Consider the following 17,549-nt stretch of genomic DNA (forward strand, 5'->3'; position numbering starts at 1 on the left):
AACATGGCGAAACCCAGTCTCTACTAAAAATACAAAAATTAGCCGGGCGTGGTGATGTGCACCTGTTGTCCCAGCTACTTGGGAGGCTGAGGCAGGAGAATCACTTGAACCTGGGAGGAAGAGGTTGCAGTGAGCTGAGATCGCGCCATTGCACTCCAGCCTGGGTGACAGAGCAAGACTCTGTGTCAAAAAAAAGAAAAATTTCTATATGTAATTTAACTTGCAAATGACAAGTTTTTAATATTTTCTTATTTTTGCTTGTGTTTGTTTATACCTTTAAATTCTTGACCAGAATGGCTATAGTTAAATTAACTTTGGATAGTGTATTTTCATTCATTTACTATCTCATCATTTCCATGGGTCAGGAGTCTGGGCACACCTTAGCTGGGTTCTCTGTTCAGAGTCTCAGAAAGGCTAAGCAGAAGGTATCAACCAAATTGTATTTCTTTCTAGAAGTCAGAGTGCTCTTCCAAGTTCATGGAGTTGTTGTTGGCAGAATTCAGTTTCTTGCATCTATAGGACTGAGATAACCATTTTCTTGCTGGCTAATGGCCAGGGGGTGCTCTCAGCCCCTTAGAGGCTATTTGCAGTTCCTTGCCACATGGCCTTCTCACAGACCCTCTCACAGCATAGCAGCTTTTACGTCTTCAAGACCAGCAGATCTGTCTCCTGCTGCTTCTCTCTTACCTCTAGACTGTCTTTCAAAGGACTTACTTGATTAATCAGGTCAGGCCCACACAGGATAATCGTCCCTTGATTCACTCAGTGAGCTGAGTAAGGGCCTTAATTGTATCTGCAAAATGCTTTCACCTCTGCTATATTCTGTTATCTGGAGACAAGTTACAGATTCTACCTGTATGCGATTCTACCTGTTTACACAAGAGTGTGGTTGGGTGGTGGGGGCAGGAATGCAGCCCTTCTTAACAGTTCTGCCTACAACCAACAAGTTTAATGAGGAATTCTAGCAACTATCTGTTTGTTGTTGACCTAGTTATGTACAAATGTATAATTGCAGTATTAGATACAAACATATAAATGTATAATTACTGTAAATTAAAAATGTAAATTACTACAAAAAATAAAAGTTGGTAATGTTGGACATTCATGTTGCCTAATTCGTAATTTAGTTTATTCTGAAAATCCTTTTTGTTAAAAAACATAATTATGTAATGACAATTTTGGTGATAAAATTTTCTAGAACATTTAAGAATTTGTTATTATAGTTTTTAAGTGTCATCTTTATTCATTTTGACTTTATTTGGCACTAAGTATCATCCTAAGTGAAATTACCTTGTCGTTAGGATCAAGTGTCTTGATTGCAATGTAAATAATGCTACAAGAAAGCAAGGGTTTTTCTGAAAAAAGAATGAGAAATGAAGTTTTCTGATTTAGTAAGGGGAAAAATAGCCTTCGAGTTAGTCCCATTGTGTTTTAAAGTTATTACTTACCTTAAACTTTCAAAGTACTTTGAAGTCTGTAATCTTGTTTTTTAATGTACAGAGAGAGAAGGAAGAAAGCAAGAGCACTTTTACTGGATTTCAGACAGTAGGGATACCTTGTGAATAAAACAGACAAGACACCTGCCCTTTTGGAGCTTATGTGCTAGTGGGAGAAGAGATTAAGACTGAAAACTAAATTAATAACTAAATGGGAGCACATGTTAAGTGCTAAAGGAAATAGAGGAAACAATGGGTGGTGAGTTAGATAATAACAGGTATATCTATGTCAGATTAGGTGGCCAGGCAGCTTTCTCTGAAGCAGTAACTCAGTTTAGTCCATCTGAGCATTTGCTCTTATTTCAGTAGTTCTTTGGTAACTCAAGGAGCTACTGTACTTAGAAACATGCAAAATATGTTTTATTTGTGGCATATTTCGTATTTACACTATCGTAAAATTATAGCCGAGAAGTTAAATATTCTAAATGTGTCAATATAGTTCTCTGTAAAACTGACTTATTTTCCAAATATATTTTGAAATAAAACAATATAAAAATGTTTTGTGTTTTTAGGAATGGTGGAAAGCAGCAGACATAATTGGAGTGGATTGGATAAGCAAAGTGATATTCAGAATTTAAATGAAGAGAGAATCTTAGCTTTACAGCTTTGTGGGTGGATAAAGAAAGGAACGGATGTAGACGTGGGGCCATTTTTGAACTCCCTTGTACAAGAAGGGGAATGGGAGAGAGCTGCTGCTGTGGCATTGTTCAACTTGGATATTCGCCGAGCAATCCAAATCCTGAATGAAGGGGCGTCTTCCGAAAAAGGTATTAGGTTATAAACTGAGATATTAGTTATAATCTAAGATGTTAGCAGTTCATTGAGTCTTTTAAAGAAAAGAGGCTAATAATTTTCAAGTATCTAATCGCTTAAAATTTTCATTTAATTTTTGTTGGAAGAGAAAATTAGCACAGTAGTCTGTCTATAACAGTAAATACTTAACTCACCTCTTCTGCCTTGGTTTAGGTCTGTAAAAACAAAGATGTGTCTTAAATGTCAGTATAATATTATAAGGAGTGCTCAAGTGTGTCCATTTTCAATGTTTTCTCTTTTAAAGATAGTTCACATACATTTTTAAAAATATATCTTCTTAAAGATTAGGACCTCTTTAGCCTGCAAGTATTTTTATGATCCATATTTGAGTGTGTTCTAGTTTATACTTTCTTTTGGATGGTTATTGTTTGACCTTTAAGAAACTCTGAATGACACTTTTATTTAGGCTAATGCAAATTCTTATAAAAAGCATACTTTGATCTTCAAAAATGCTTCTTGAGTCTGGCGATTAAAATATAGTTTTCATTTAGTATTTTTTAAAAAGAAAGAAACAAGATAAGGTTTTTTTACTCTGGCATTTTGCCAGAGGATCCTCAGAAAAACAAATCCTAATCCAAAATCTCAGGGTTTTTTTTCTTATCAGGAATATTTCACTTGGAAATAACTAAAATATATATAGCTATTGGTCTTTAGTACACCTAAAAAATCATTTCTGAATATTCAGAGTACTGAATCCTCACTTGCTGGTCCATTTTGAAACCTTTATGGTTCAGCTGTGGCATAGAGAAAAACATGAAATTCACTGTAATATATTTTTTTGCAGTCTAAAAGTTAAAAAAGTTAATGTTTTGCTCAGATTGGCATGTTTTCTTTCACCTTTGCTCTAACAAAAGTCCTCCTCATTTAAGACGGCAATAGAAAATATGTGTTGATGGAAAAAAGAATTGGTATTTAAAGCCATTTCTCATTATAATTTTGCAATAACTTGAAAGGGTGATAACTTTCCTTATCTTGTGTACCTGGGAAATTTCTTAGTCGATTTAAACACCCATACTAACAATAGGGAAATTGTATCTTTCCAGTGATTTTAAAGACTGAAGAGAAGACTTCTGTGAGTCAAACATTCTTTTCCATTTAGAAGTAAATTGTTCTATACAAAATCTAAAGATACTTCTTTGCTATTTTTATTTTTTATTTAAAAGACCTTAAATCTAATATATTAGGCAAAGGAAGCAAGCACAAAGTAACTTAGGAAAATGTTTATAGAAATGAGAGAAATGAGGAATATAAAGCTGTAAAGAACATAAAGTGGGAAACACTGCTTTATTTGGAAAAGAAAGAAAAAGATTAGAATCAAGAAATAGAATAAGAAAACTTATATAATAAGTGTAGAAAATACTTAAGAGTGAAAGTTAAAGGAAAATTTAGTTTTCTCTTTTGAAACTGAACTTAGGTTAGAAGACTAAACAGCCATACTGCTGAAGGCAAAGTTAGCAGCTTATCAGCATGCATCTAAACTGCTAAGAACAAATGTTTAAAAGACTATTGGTAACAAATGCTTTGTTGCAAATGGCTCTTAATGCAGTTCTGTGGTAATTCTTATAGTTTATTTTGTCCTGGAAAAATTGTAAGTGTAATACTGTAATTGAAGTGTTGAAATATTACTTTCTGCACTTTGCATTGACACTTATATATGTAAGTATCTGCATTATATATTTAGGAATAGGAAAATAAAATGATTTTGAGTATTGCAGTCTTGAGATGCAATAATATTCACTATAAGTGTTTTTGAAATACTTTTGCATTAATAAACTTGTTAAAGTTGACAGTGATTCTGGTAGGATGACTTAACTTTTCTTCATTTAGCAAGCAATAGCATACATATATGGGAACATATACAGGAATAACATATATAAGACCCTGCCTGGAATGAGAACTTGAAAATTAAAATTAAAATCTGCTTTCCTGCATAGAGTTTGCACACGTGGGCATGAGTTTTATAAGGATAGAAATGTTGTGCTTATTGTCTTTGCCAAAGTTTCCAGTCTGAATCAAAACCGAAAACCTTTTTGTTTTGTTTTGTTCTGTTTTTTAGGGTAAGGTGCAAGTTTATTAAGAAAGTAAAGGAATAAAAGAATGGCTACTCCATAGGCAGAGCAGCCCAAAACCCTTATTCTATGAGCACATTTTTCTGAGGGTAAAAGTCACCCTCTGATTTCTATTTATGGTTTAAGAAATGTAGAAGAGATAGTAAGCTTTTGATCACTTTGATTAGCTGGCTGTTTTTAATATGCAGGAGATCTGAATCTCAATGTGGTAGCAATGGCTTTATCGGGTTATACGGATGAGAAGAACTCCCTTTGGAGAGAAATGTGTAGCACACTGCGATTACAGCTAAACAACCCTTATTTGTGTGTCATGTTTGCATTTCTGACAAGTGAAACAGGATCTTATGATGGAGTTTTGGTAAGCTAACTTGTTCTTTGAGATCTTCCTTTGGATTAAGATAGGAGTTTTTATCTAACTTAAAATTTTCAAATGTCTGTTGCATAAAATACTATATTTTGATGCATACGTTATTTAAAATAAGGCATCTTGGGCTTTGTTTTTTGAGCAGCTCTTCTTGAGTGTGATTCCCATCCTGGAGTTAGTTAATTGATATCCAACTGGATTTGATTTTTATGGTTTTAATAATATAATTTACAGATATAGAAGGAATATTTTATCCTTTAGCTTAAGAACTGAGCTGTAGAAATCTACAGCTATGTAAACATAAAAATATATTCACTATTTAAATGCACTGTGCACACATGCACATGTGCATGTGTGTGTGTTAAGTAAAACAACTCATGATTATTGATCAGTTATGGTGGAGGTGGCCATACATCTTGTCTCAGTCTTTGTGGTTCCTGTTGGGAATGATAACAGTACTTACAGTGGACTATTTCAGCTTTTTATTTGGTCTTTGTGTTATTCTTTTTCTCCTCTGTTTTAGCCACCTGTGATCATAACACTATCAAATAGGTTCTTTATCACAGAATGGGGAAAGAAAGAATGAAGTGAGATTTGCTTATCAGTTTTAGCTGTTGGGTTTTAAGCTAAACAATAGTACTACAACTTTCTTTGCACTGCTTGGCTTCTTTCTAACAATGGGAAGAGCTTTCTACACTGAAATTCATTTCTGTGTTTGCTACTATACCATTTCTTATCAATTATACATTGCTTGGATAAGTGATTTAAGTATTAGTCCCTAAGAATTTGTAAAAATAAGTATTTTATTTGAGCAGATTAATGAAATGTTTAATAAATGTGTATTTTGCACTTTATGTATTTTATTACTTTTAATAAATTACTATTGAACTTTTCTGACTACTTCAAAATAATATATATAATGTTAAGACTGTTTATTTTTTAACTGTAATCTTTTTTGTTAAACAAGACTTTAAATGTATCTTGAAGAGATAAAATAATACTTTCAGGAAGTGTTAGAGAATGATAGAGACTAGATAAACGAGTGGATTGTTAACTTTTGAATTGATAAAGATGTATATTGTTTAAATATTAAATTCCTGTATTTTGAGTGACCCATAATAAGTACTTTTCTTTTCCTTTTTTTTCTTTTTTTTTTTTTTTGTTGTTGTTGTTGAGACAGAGTCTTGCTCTGTACCCACACTGGAGTGCAGTGGCGCAGTGTCAGCTCACTGCAACCTCCACCTCCTGGGTTTAAGTGATTCTCGTGCCTCAGCCTCCCAAGTAGCTGAGACTGCAGGCATGTGCCACCATGCTGGCTAATTTTTGTATTTTTAGTAGAGACAGGGCTTCATCATGTTGGCCAGAAATATCAATTCTGGTCTCGAACTCCTGATCTTGAATGATCCACCTGCTTTGGCCTCCCAAAGTGCTAGAGTTCCAGGTCTGAGCCACCACGCCCGGCCCCAATATCCTTCTTTTCTTATACATAAATTTGAGTTATTAGATAACAGTCATCTTGAATAAGAAGTTCATATTTCCAAGCTGTTTCATTTATGTATGTAGTTATGCTTTATATATAAAATAATTAATGTTGCTCTATTAAGAAAATGTTAATAGTAAGAATGTGAAAAGTACTGAATTGGGAAGTCAGAAAATACAGGCCTGACTCTTTGCTCTGCCCCATTTACCTTAGCCATTCAGTTAACTTTTTTGAGTATTACTTTCCTGAGATGTAAAATGGGACAGAATAATGTTTATAATCCTTTCCAGATCAAAATTTTGTAACATATGCAACTGAATCTAAGAGTTAAATCTAGTTATATGAAATATGTTCTCTCTTTAGGGCAAAACCATATTTTATCATAGAACAAGTATGCTAAGATAGATATCAACTGAAGTGATTTTACGGTTAAAAAAGTAAAATTTTCATAGGATGACTTCAATGGAAATTGGATCTTTTTTCCACCCTTAAATTATTTTTACAAATCACAAAATTAATTGTACCTTCCTACATTTGTAGTAAATATATTTCAAAAGTGTTTCATGATATTGACAAGTTTACAAAAATTTTAGTTATCATGCCTCTGAAATCTTTGCCACAAACCACCTATATAACAACTTTAGCCACAAGAGTGTGTCTGTTTATGTTTTAAAACTTGTCACTTTGTAGTTGGAAACGTATATTGGTATTCTTCTAAATTGTGTACTGGTGTAGCCAATTCACAAATTTCTTAGACTTACTGATTAACTTAGTAGCCAAGGAAAGATTTCCTTAGTTCTCTAAAATTAATTTTTATGATGGAAAGATTATGTGGCATCTTAAATTTGATAGACTGTACATCATTGCTTGTCTTTTATATTGGAGTTATATAAGACTGACCTGGATTTTTAAAAACTGAATTTGGCCAGTGTTTAAAAGGTAAATTTTTACTTTGCAAGGACAAAACCTTATTGCTGAATTCCCGGAGAGTTAACATCAAGAAAGGCATCTCAGGCAATTAATGGCTCTGCAAGATAAATATAACTTGCTAATAAATTTGGAAATAAACGTATTCATTTTACTTATATAAAACATTTAGTCTCTGCAAAAATTTAAAACTCACTGCACCTAGAAGTAACTCCTTGCTTTTTCTCTTCTTTCCAGTATGAAAACAAAGTTGCAGTACGTGACAGAGTGGCATTTGCTTGTAAATTCCTTAGTGATACTCAGGTGAAAACTGATTTAATTCCACATTTGAAGTAATTAATATATACTGTCACAATTATTGTAAGAAATTAGTCTTTATAATTATATATGTATGAGATTGATAAGTAAATTCTTCTAAAAAGTATGGTAAGAATATATTAGATCAAAATATTTTGAAAATGTCTACCATAACTAAATTTATTTGTTTAGAATACTGACTTAATATTTTAGTATATTTCTTCTTTGGAGGGTAAGACTAGTTAGTAGGTAAAGATGTTAAACTCACCTCTTAGTGATGCTGTGAAAGGGTTCCTCATTTTTAATACATTAAACAATGCTAAATGCCTATTGTGTATATAGTGAGGGGGAAATGCATGTAAACAACTAGTAATACTATGTGCTGAGTACTATAGTAATGAAAAATGCTGGGGGAATATGGAGGAATCTTGGCAAGAGTTTGGGGTGGGTTGAAGTCAGGGAAGACCTAAAGGAGGTTATTCTTGGTCTTAAAGTTCCCTTGCAACTCAGATTTTGTGATTCTGTTACATACTACTATGATAGACAGCAAAAACTTCGCAGAATAATGAGGACAATTCTCTTTAAGATAATAAACCATCTGTAGTTCTTTTATGGATTAATTATCAACATAGTAAATGCCTTTTTAAAATATTTTAAAAGATTATGGATACTGCTTTGAAATTTGTAATAGATGCAGACTCCTTAGTTACATATTTATAGTAAAGTCTTGTTTTAAAATGTTTTCCATTAGGAATGAAATTGTTCAAAATGTAGTAGTTTTGAAGTACAAAATACATAGTGAAACAGATTGCTTTAGAAAAATCACTTTAACTTTTCCAGTTAAATAGATACATCGAAAAATTGACCAATGAAATGAAAGAGGCTGGAAATTTGGAAGGAATTTTGCTTACAGGCCTTACTAAAGATGGAGTGGACTTAATGGAGAGTTATGTTGATAGAACTGGAGATGTTCAAACAGCAAGTTACTGCATGTTACAGGTCAGTGCAGTTTGACAGCAGCTTTTAAAAAAGTAACAATATTCTATATTTTCTTTCCTCAGTTGAAAGTAAATATGCACTTTTGCTTGCTTAGGATCTTTAGAAGGCATTTAGTTTTCACCTAATCAGTTGATCTGCTGAAGACTTGTGCCTTATCTTACTGTCCCTAAGCTTCTTCATTGAGTTATCCAGTTTTTCCTTTCAGTCTGAGAAAGGCCAGTCTTGACTGCATCTGAATTTATGTAAAGCGCAAATGGAGTAGAGAAACCTCTCTTCAGTTTCTCCAATTGTTGACATAACTGTATCTTCTACAAGAAAGATTGCCTTTTCCTGATCTGAACTATAGTCTTACTTGAAGTGCCGAAGTCTAGTTATACCACAGCTCTCGGCTTTCGTTTTCTCTTTTTATTATCAGTGGGGGTGATTTGGAGTAACCAATTTATGTATATTTTCTCAGTTTTTACTGTCCAGTGACTAAAAACAGATTCCAGGCATAGGTTGCTATCTACTTTACTTTTGCTGGAAATATGGTAAAATTTAGAGTATTCTCCTGAGATTTCCCGTAGCCCTCCAGCTGATCTTATCCTTACATGGTGTTGGTACCTTCCTCTTTCCTGCCCTCATCCTCCTATCACAGTATGGTAGCACACCGTGTTCTGAGTCAACACAGGAAAATGCCCCCTCTCCCATTCCACCTTCTTGTGCATATGTAGAGATACTAGCCCACAGACCAAAAAGTAAACTTACCTAGTGTATAAAGCCACTGCCCATGGAAGAAAAAGTACCATTCTATGACATTTTTTCTTGCTGAAATAAAATTATGTCATTTAAATTAAACTGTATATATATGGCTACAGATGGCTACAGAGTGCAAATGGGTTAGTAACTTCTTAGCGAGGTTTATAAAATATATTTAAAATGCAGACAATACAGATCTTGCTTTTTTAAAATTCAGTCTGATAATCGCTGCCTTTAATTGGAGTGTTTCCTTACATTTATATGGTCATGGTTAAGTCTACCATCTTGCTATTTGTTTTCCGTTTTGTTTTTCCTTTTTCCTTTTGTTCCTATGTTCCTTTCCTACCTTATTTTGGGTTAATATTTCCATGTTTCATTTTATTGCCTCTATTGGCTTTTTAGCTATATCTCTTTGCATTATCTTTTTTAAAAGATGTTGCTGTAGATCTAACAATGTGCATCCTCAACTCATCAAAGTTAACATTTTACCCCCTCGTGCTTCACGTTTCTCACCCGACACATCATGCTTTCTTTCTACTTTACCCTTTCTTATGTCACTCTGATACTTTCCGGGTTTTACTTCATGCTTCACAAATGTCACAACAGTGTGACTTCATTTACACATCCATTCCTTTGTCCTGTTGTCATATATTTTACTTTTACAGATATTATATACTCTAACTTACAGTGTTTTTTTTAACAGTTATTTGTCATTTATGTAAATTGTGAAAAGAAATCATGGGCTTTTATGTTTATTCACTTATTTATCATTCCTGGCATTCTTTTTCCTTTCTGTAAATCCTATAGCATTCCTTGTGTTATAGGTGACAAGATTCTCTCAAATTTTAACTGAAAATATCTATTTCACCCTTATTTTTTCTTTTAACACTTTAAAGATGTAGTTTCACTCTCTTCTCTGGCCTCTGTTGTTTCTGATGAGAATCAGCTATTTTTATACTTGTTTCCCTGTCTGTGATGTTTCATTTTTTGTTGGGTTTCTTTTCTTTCTTTCTTTCTTTCTTTTTTTTTTTTTTTTGAGACAGGGTCTCACCGTATCACTCAGGCTGGGGTGGATTTCAGCTTATTGCAGCCCCCTGGCTCAAGCAGTTCTCCCACCTCAGCCTCCCAAGGAGCTGGACCACAGGTTCACGCCACTACTTCTGGCTAATTTTTTGTATTTTTGACAGAAATGGGGTTTCACCATGTTGCCCAGGCTGGTCTCAAACTCCTGACCTCAAGCAATCTGCCCACCTCGGCCTCTGAAAGTGTTAGTATTACAGGCATGAGCCACCATGCCCAGCCTAAATTCTGATTTTTAATGTTTAAGTAAATTTGTTTTCCTTGCAACCATCAATAAAATGTTTTCTATTATTTATATATAGGACAATCTTTTTGGGTTTCCTCCAAGATTTTTCCTTTACCTTTGATTTTTCAGTAGTATGACCTTAATGTGCCTGGTTGTGGTTCATTTTATCCTGCTTGTGGTTCACTGAGCTTCTTGGATCTGCAAGTCTGTTTTTCATCAGACTTGGGAAGTTTGGGGATATTCTTTCTTTAAATATTTTTTTTCTGCCTCAATCTTAGTCTGTTTTTCTTCTAGGATTCTTATTACATATGTATTAAACCACTGCATAGTGTTCGTAGGTGCCTAGGACTCTATTCTTTTTCCTTCCATGTCTTTTTTCCCACTATTCTTCAAATTGGTTAATTTTTTTGTTTGTTTGTTTTTTGTTTTAAGACAGAGTCTCGCTGTGTCATGCAAGCAGGAGTGCAGGGGCACAATCTTGGCTCACTGCAACCTCCACCTCCTAGGTTCAAGCATTCAAGTGATTCTCATGCCTCAGCCTCCCAAGTAGCTGGGATTACAGGCATGTGCCACCACACCTGGCTAATTTTTTGGTTTTTTAGTAGAGACATGGTTTCACTATGTTGGCCATGCTGGTCTTAAATGCCTGTCCTCAAGTGATCTGCCTGCCGTGGCCTCCCAAAGTGCTGGGATTACAGGCGTGAGCCACCGTGCCCGGCCCAGATTTGTTGATTTCTGTTGACTTATGGACTCTTCCATCGTCTCCATTTGCTGTTAAACTTCCCAGGGAATTGTTTATTTCAGTTATTGTGCTTTTCAGTTTCAGAATCTTAACTTTGTTATAGTTTACATCAGCAGTCCCCAACCTTTTTGCACTAGGGACTTTATAGCACCAGGGGGTTGGTTTAGGGATGATTCCAGCACATTGTATTTATTGTGCAGTTTATTTCTATTATTATTACACATAATGAAATAATTCTAGAACTCACCATAATGTTGAATGAGTGGGAGCCCTGAGGTTATTTTCCTGCAACTAGATGGTCCCATCTGGGGATGATGTGAGACACTGACAGATCATCAGGCATTTAGATTCTCATAAGGAGTATGCAGCCTAGATCCCTCACATGTGCAGTTCACAGTAGGGTTCTCTCTCCTATGAGAATCTAATGCCACCACTGCAGAGCTCAGGCAGTAATGTGAGGGATGGGGAGCAGCCGTAAATACAGATGAAGCTTCGATCATTGCCCTGCCACTCACCTCCTGCTGTGTGACCCAGTTTGTACCAGGCTACGGACCTGGGGGTATATTGGGGGTTGGAGCCCCCTGGTTTACATTTCTCGGTTCAGATTCCTTATCTCTTTACTAAACAAAACACTATTTTCCCAAGCCCTTCTAATTTGGTCAGACTCAACCTCTGAACTGTTTTTTGGTTTTTTGTTTTTTTTTTCAGAGTCTCACTCTGTTGCCCAGGCTGGAGTGCAGTGGTGCAGTCTCCGCTCACTGTAAGCTCCGCCTCCTGGGTTCACGCCATTCTCCTGCCTCAGCCTCCCGAGTAGCTGGGACTACAGGCACCCACCACCAGCCTGGCTAATTTTTGTATTTTTAGTAGAGACAGGGTTTCACCTTGTTAGCCAGGATGGTCTCGATCTCCTGACCTTGCGATCCGCCTGTCTTGGCCTCCCGAAGTGCTGGAATTACAGGCGTGAGCCACCACGCCCAGCCTGAACTGTTTTCTTTACAGATCATGTTGTGGTTTTCTTTACAGATCATGTTTAGGCTTTACTGGAGAGGATGTAGAGAAGACTTACTGTATATGTATTGACCAAATTCTTTCTTAGTTTATCTCCTTCCTGCCATACAAGGGGAAAGAATGAGATATGAAAACATCTTATTTTTCTGTGAATTTTCTTTTTAAATCAGGGATTATATGCTACTTTGGTACTTAGTTCCGCCTAGTCAGTCGTAATTAGGGCTAAAGTAGACCTCTACTTTTTTAAGAAATGAAATTGTAAGCTATGTGTTTCACTTGTTCTTTTAGCTAAATTTAACTCTGGTAATTAACACCGAATTTAATAGATGAAAGATATGTTGCTTCAGTTTTTGATTGGATGTCTAAAGATAATATTAGCTGTTACGATATTTGTTCTTTTTTTTTTTATAAATAAGATATATGCCAGGTTCTCTCTGAAATTGTATTTTCTATTGGCCCCCGAGTAGGACTGAGAAAACTGACCTTCAGATTGATGCCAAAGCATCATTGGAAGTAGAGACTTTCTCTCCTTTCTGCATTATGTAAAGTTAAGGAAGATATCCTGAACAGGGCTGAAAGTCTTCTAAGAAAACCTAAAGCAGCCGGGCACGGTGGCTCACGCCTGTAATCCCAGCACTTTGGGAGGCCGAAGCGGGCAGATTACCTGAGGTCAGGAGTTCAAGACCAGCCTGGCCAACATGGTGAAACTCCGTCTCTACTAAAACTACAAAAATTAGCCGGGCATCATGGCACACCCCTGTAATCCCAGCTACTCGCGGGGCTGAGGCAGGAGAATTGCTTGAGCCCGGGAGGCAGAGGTTGCAGTGAGCCGAGATCGTGCCACTGCACTCCAGCCTGGCCAACAGAGTGAGACTCTGTCTCCAAAAAAAAAAGAAGAAAAGAAAAGAAAAGAAAACCTAAAGCAAGCATAGATGAAATGTGGAATGTCACAGCTCCCAGGGAAAATACAACTTTAGGAAAATTCTTACTGGCAAGAACTTGAAGTTCTTAATGAGAAGAACTCTAAAGTAAATTTAACTAAAACAAGGTGTTGCTTTTAACTGTGGCTAGGGGCAAAAGAACTAAGAAGGTATTTGGTTTGGTTTTGCTTTTTCTTGTTGTTTTATTATTTTTAAGGCAAGAAATGTATGTTTTAATGGAAGGCAAGGGTAAGAATAGACGGGTTTAACTTACGGATAAATAAGTATTTAAAAGCAGCATCTTAGTTTACCATGCATTGCTAGATAGGAAGGACCAAGCTAACTGTTAGTTCAGATGTGACCAAGCAATTTTGGTGCGCATTTGGACTTTTTTTTTTTTTTTTTTTTTTTAAGATGGAGTCTCACTCTGTCACCCAGGCTGCAGTGCAGTGGCGCAGTCTTGGCTCACTGCAACCTCCGCCTCCCGGTTCAGGCGTCAGCCTCCCAAGTAACTAGGATTATAGGCACCTGCCACCACACCTGGCTAATTTTTGTATTTTTAAACTAGAGACAGGGTTTCACCATGTTGGCCAGGCTGGTCTCAAACTCCTGACCTCAAGTGACCCGTCTACCTCGGCCTCCCAAAGTGCTGAGATTACAGGCATGAGCCATCATGCCCAGCCTGTATTACATTTGTATTTGATAGTAAACAGAGTTTGTGAACCCAGAGGTTTTTAATTGCTGGGACAAAGGGTATTCATATCACTGTTTAAAACATTCAACCACGAAGTTCTGTTTTCTTAAACTTAACTAAAAGGTAGAGAATTACACTTCCCTGGCCAGGTATGTTATATAAAGTACATATTTATGTCATTAGTGGAACCCAGCTTGAGATAAATTAATGGAGCTTCCATAAACTTTGTCTTTATTCTCATTAGGAGCCAGCTTTTGGCAAAAAAAAAAAAAAAAAAGCCTATTTCTTCTGTTACTCATACTTATATGCTACCCAGAAGTCTCTGGCCTAGCCAGGAGATTTTAAATAATTGAAGTAATTCATGTTTTCATTTTAGGGTTCACCTTTAGATGTTCTTAAGGATGAAAGGGTTCAGTACTGGATTGAGAATTATAGAAATTTATTAGATGCCTGGAGATTTTGGCATAAACGAGCTGAATTTGATATTCACAGGAGTAAGCTGGATCCCAGTTCCAAGCCTTTAGCACAGGTAAGTACATTGTTTTGGAGAAAATCAAATTGTAACATGTTGATGTTCAATTTAATAAATTATTATTAGCTCCTTATTTTGCTTATATTGAGTTCCCATTGATGTCTTTGTCTTTTCTAGACTGAGCTTTGTTCTTGATCTTCCTATCCTTTGGTTCTGCTGCTTGCTAACAGTCATCTCAGTGGCTTGAGCTTTAGTCTGAGATAGAACAAACCACAGCAGGCCTGAATTTTCCAGTATATTTCCAGCCCTTTCAGATTCTAAACTATTATATTATCTTATAAATTCCACTTGTGTATTAAGTTTTTTGGCATTATTTATGTGCAGTAAGGCAGGATTTGGGTTTTTCTAGACTTTAGCAGTATTACCTATATCTGTATGTTTAATTACACATGGAAATTTTTTTTAGCATTAGTTTAATAAAAGATTATTGTCACATAAGGTATATCACATTAAATCACTGTGTCTTACTTCAGATATCAAATATGTTATCCTCAATATGGGCACTGGATGGTGCTATTTTCTTATTTTAGGAACTTGAGAAAGTGCTTATATTAAAACCAGAGTGTTGATAAAATAGCATTACATGGTAGTACATGTTACTAATCTATATGATAAGTGATTAAGAGCCTAGCAATTTACTGTAAAACAAAACGAACAGTTTCTATTGCTATTAGTCTAAAAATTTAACTATTTACCATTATAAGATTGTTAACTCCTTTTTGTCTTAGGAAGAGCGTTTTCTTTATAAGAAAATTTTGTTCAGAACATTACATCACTGAACTGTGGTTTAGAAGTCATACTGGAATATGTTGTAATGTCCCAGTGTGAATTCTGAAGTCACTGTTATTTCTAAAATGTTGGAGTCTAAAGTTTGAGTTCTTCCACCAATTTCAGTGATATTAGTAAGAATATAATTAAAAAGGAAGTATCCAAAAAATGTAATTGCTAAGTACAAATTTTAAATGAGAGCTAGCCAACCTTAGCAGATAAATTTTGAAATATAAAATAAAGTTTTTTAGAAGTATTTAAAAATAATTTGTTAGGAGCAAACTAAGTTATTTAGCATTCCATTATGGTTTGCATTACATTTATTTTTTCTTTCATTTGTTTTGTAGGTTTTTGTGAGTTGCAATTTCTGTGGCAAGTCAATCTCCTACAGCTGTTCAACTGTGCCTCATCAGGGCAGAGGTTTTAGTCAGTATGGTGTGAGTGGCTCACCAACAAAATCTAAAGTCACAAGTTGTCCTGGCTGTCGAAAACCCCTTCCTCGATGTGCGCTTTGTCTCATTAATATGGGAACACCAGTTTCTAGCTGTCCTGGTATGACATAATTTTACAAAATACTTTATGAGCTGAAATGATTCTTACATAATTGAGTTAATGTTGCAAATAAAATACAAACTAGCTAGAGTTTGTTATTATTTCTAAGAAAGGGCAGTTTACTAGCTTGAAGGCTTTTATGTTCCTATAATTTATGAACTATGTAAATTAAAAGTAAAATCTATATCTATTGATACTTCAGGTAATTTCACAAGTTCTGACCAATTTAAAGTTTGTGAGAAAAACTTAAATATGAAATAATCTTAAAATATTACCATTTTCTTATCACTGTTTTCACTAAGGGGAGTTCGTTCAAATTTGATTATCTAAAACTCAGTATACCTGCACCTGATAACAGATACTTTGTATTTCTAAGGATCTTTTGACATCATTAAAGCACTTTGACATTTCTTCTTCATTCATCTTCAAAACCTACCTGTAAAATACATAAGAGAAGGGTCAGGTGCAGTGGCTTATGCCTGTAATCCCAGCTCTTTGAGAGGCCAGGGCAGAAGGATTACTTGAGCCTGGGAGTTTGAGACCAGCCTGGGCAAAATAGTGAGACCCCATCTCTATAAAAAATTTTTTTGGCCGGGTGTGGTGGCTCATGCCTGTAATCCCAACATTTTGGGTGGCTGAGGCCGGTGGATCACGAGGTCAGAAGATCGAGACCATCCTGGCTCATACGGTGAAACCTTGTCTCTACTAAAAATACAGAAAATTAGCTGGGCATGGTGGCACACACCTGTAGTCCCAGCTAGTTGGGAGACTGAGGTAGGAGAATCACTTGAACCCGGGCGGCAGAGGTTGCAGTGAGCCAAGATCGTGCCACTGCACTCCAGCCTGGGCGACAGAGCAAGACTCTGTCCTAAATTTTAAAAAAAATTTTAATTAAAAAATAATAATAAATAAGAAAATGCATAGAGAAAGTATCAGCCTAGAAGTCATGTCCCTTGACTGCTAGATTTCGATGCTGCTTCTGCTGTTTGTCAGTTACCTAGTAAATTTATATATATATATATATATATATATATATAAAAATATAAATGAAGGCAATACGTAATGTTTTAAATGTACGTTTTAGTTTTGATTTAAATTTTAATCAAGGATTTTTATTTTATACATTGCATACTAACTGATCACTCTTTTATGTTACTCTGGTCCTAATGAGCAGAAAATAACAATTTGGAATATATACATATATACACACAGTGTTTTTGTTTTGTTTCATTTTGTTTTTGAGACAGGATCTCACTCTGTCACCCAGGATAGAATGCAGTGGCATGATCTCAGCTCACAGCAACCTCTGCCTTCTGCCTCCTGTCTCCTGGGCTCAGGTGATCCTCCCACCTCAGCCTCCCAAGTAGCTGGGACCATAGGGTTTCGCCCTGTTGCCCTGACTGGTCTTGAACTCCTGAACTCAAGCGATCTACCTGCCTCAGCCTCCCAAAGTGCTGGGATTACAGGCATGAGCCACCATGCCCAGCCTATATTTTGTAATGGTTAGAAATATTAAGATTATTTTTTACTCTTTATAGTAAACATGGAAAAACATTTTGAGAATAGTAGATAATCAGATATCTTATACCTGGTGGCTGGAATTATTCCAGCTCTTTACCTAATTTGAAAATGATACTGTGGCAAGATTTTCAATTAAAATCATTTTGGGTATTTGGCACACAGGTGTAATGAATAAAGAACTGGTTAGAGTGTGAGAATGTCTGTTTTAATTCTAGCTCTATGACATTCACTCTGTGACATTGAGAGTTACTTGCACCTTCCTCTGGACTGGAGATCCTTTCTAGTGCACACATTTTATAATTCTATTCTGTATCTTGTTCATT

General features: G+C 35.6%; 1 protein-coding gene across 3 annotated transcripts in view; it reads left to right on the top strand.

The window, feature by feature from the left end:
• The window catches only part of MIOS (missing oocyte, meiosis regulator, homolog (Drosophila)), a 36,984-nt gene that overhangs the window by 14,281 nt on the left and 5,154 nt on the right, over positions 1-17,549 (top strand). For all 3 annotated transcript variants that reach the window (XM_011974722.1, XM_011974723.1, XM_011974724.1), the window contains 6 exons: positions 2,009-2,263; positions 4,567-4,736; positions 7,387-7,452; positions 8,287-8,445; positions 14,230-14,382; positions 15,501-15,705. In XM_011974722.1, the coding sequence (XP_011830112.1) occupies positions 2,009-2,263; positions 4,567-4,736; positions 7,387-7,452; positions 8,287-8,445; positions 14,230-14,382; positions 15,501-15,705 (1,008 nt within the window). The remainder of the gene's footprint in view (positions 1-2,008; positions 2,264-4,566; positions 4,737-7,386; positions 7,453-8,286; positions 8,446-14,229; positions 14,383-15,500; positions 15,706-17,549) is intronic.

Source organism: Mandrillus leucophaeus, unplaced genomic scaffold, assembly GCF_000951045.1.
Source record: "Mandrillus leucophaeus isolate KB7577 unplaced genomic scaffold, Mleu.le_1.0 Scaffold148, whole genome shotgun sequence".
NCBI classification, from domain to species: domain Eukaryota; kingdom Metazoa; phylum Chordata; class Mammalia; order Primates; family Cercopithecidae; genus Mandrillus; species Mandrillus leucophaeus.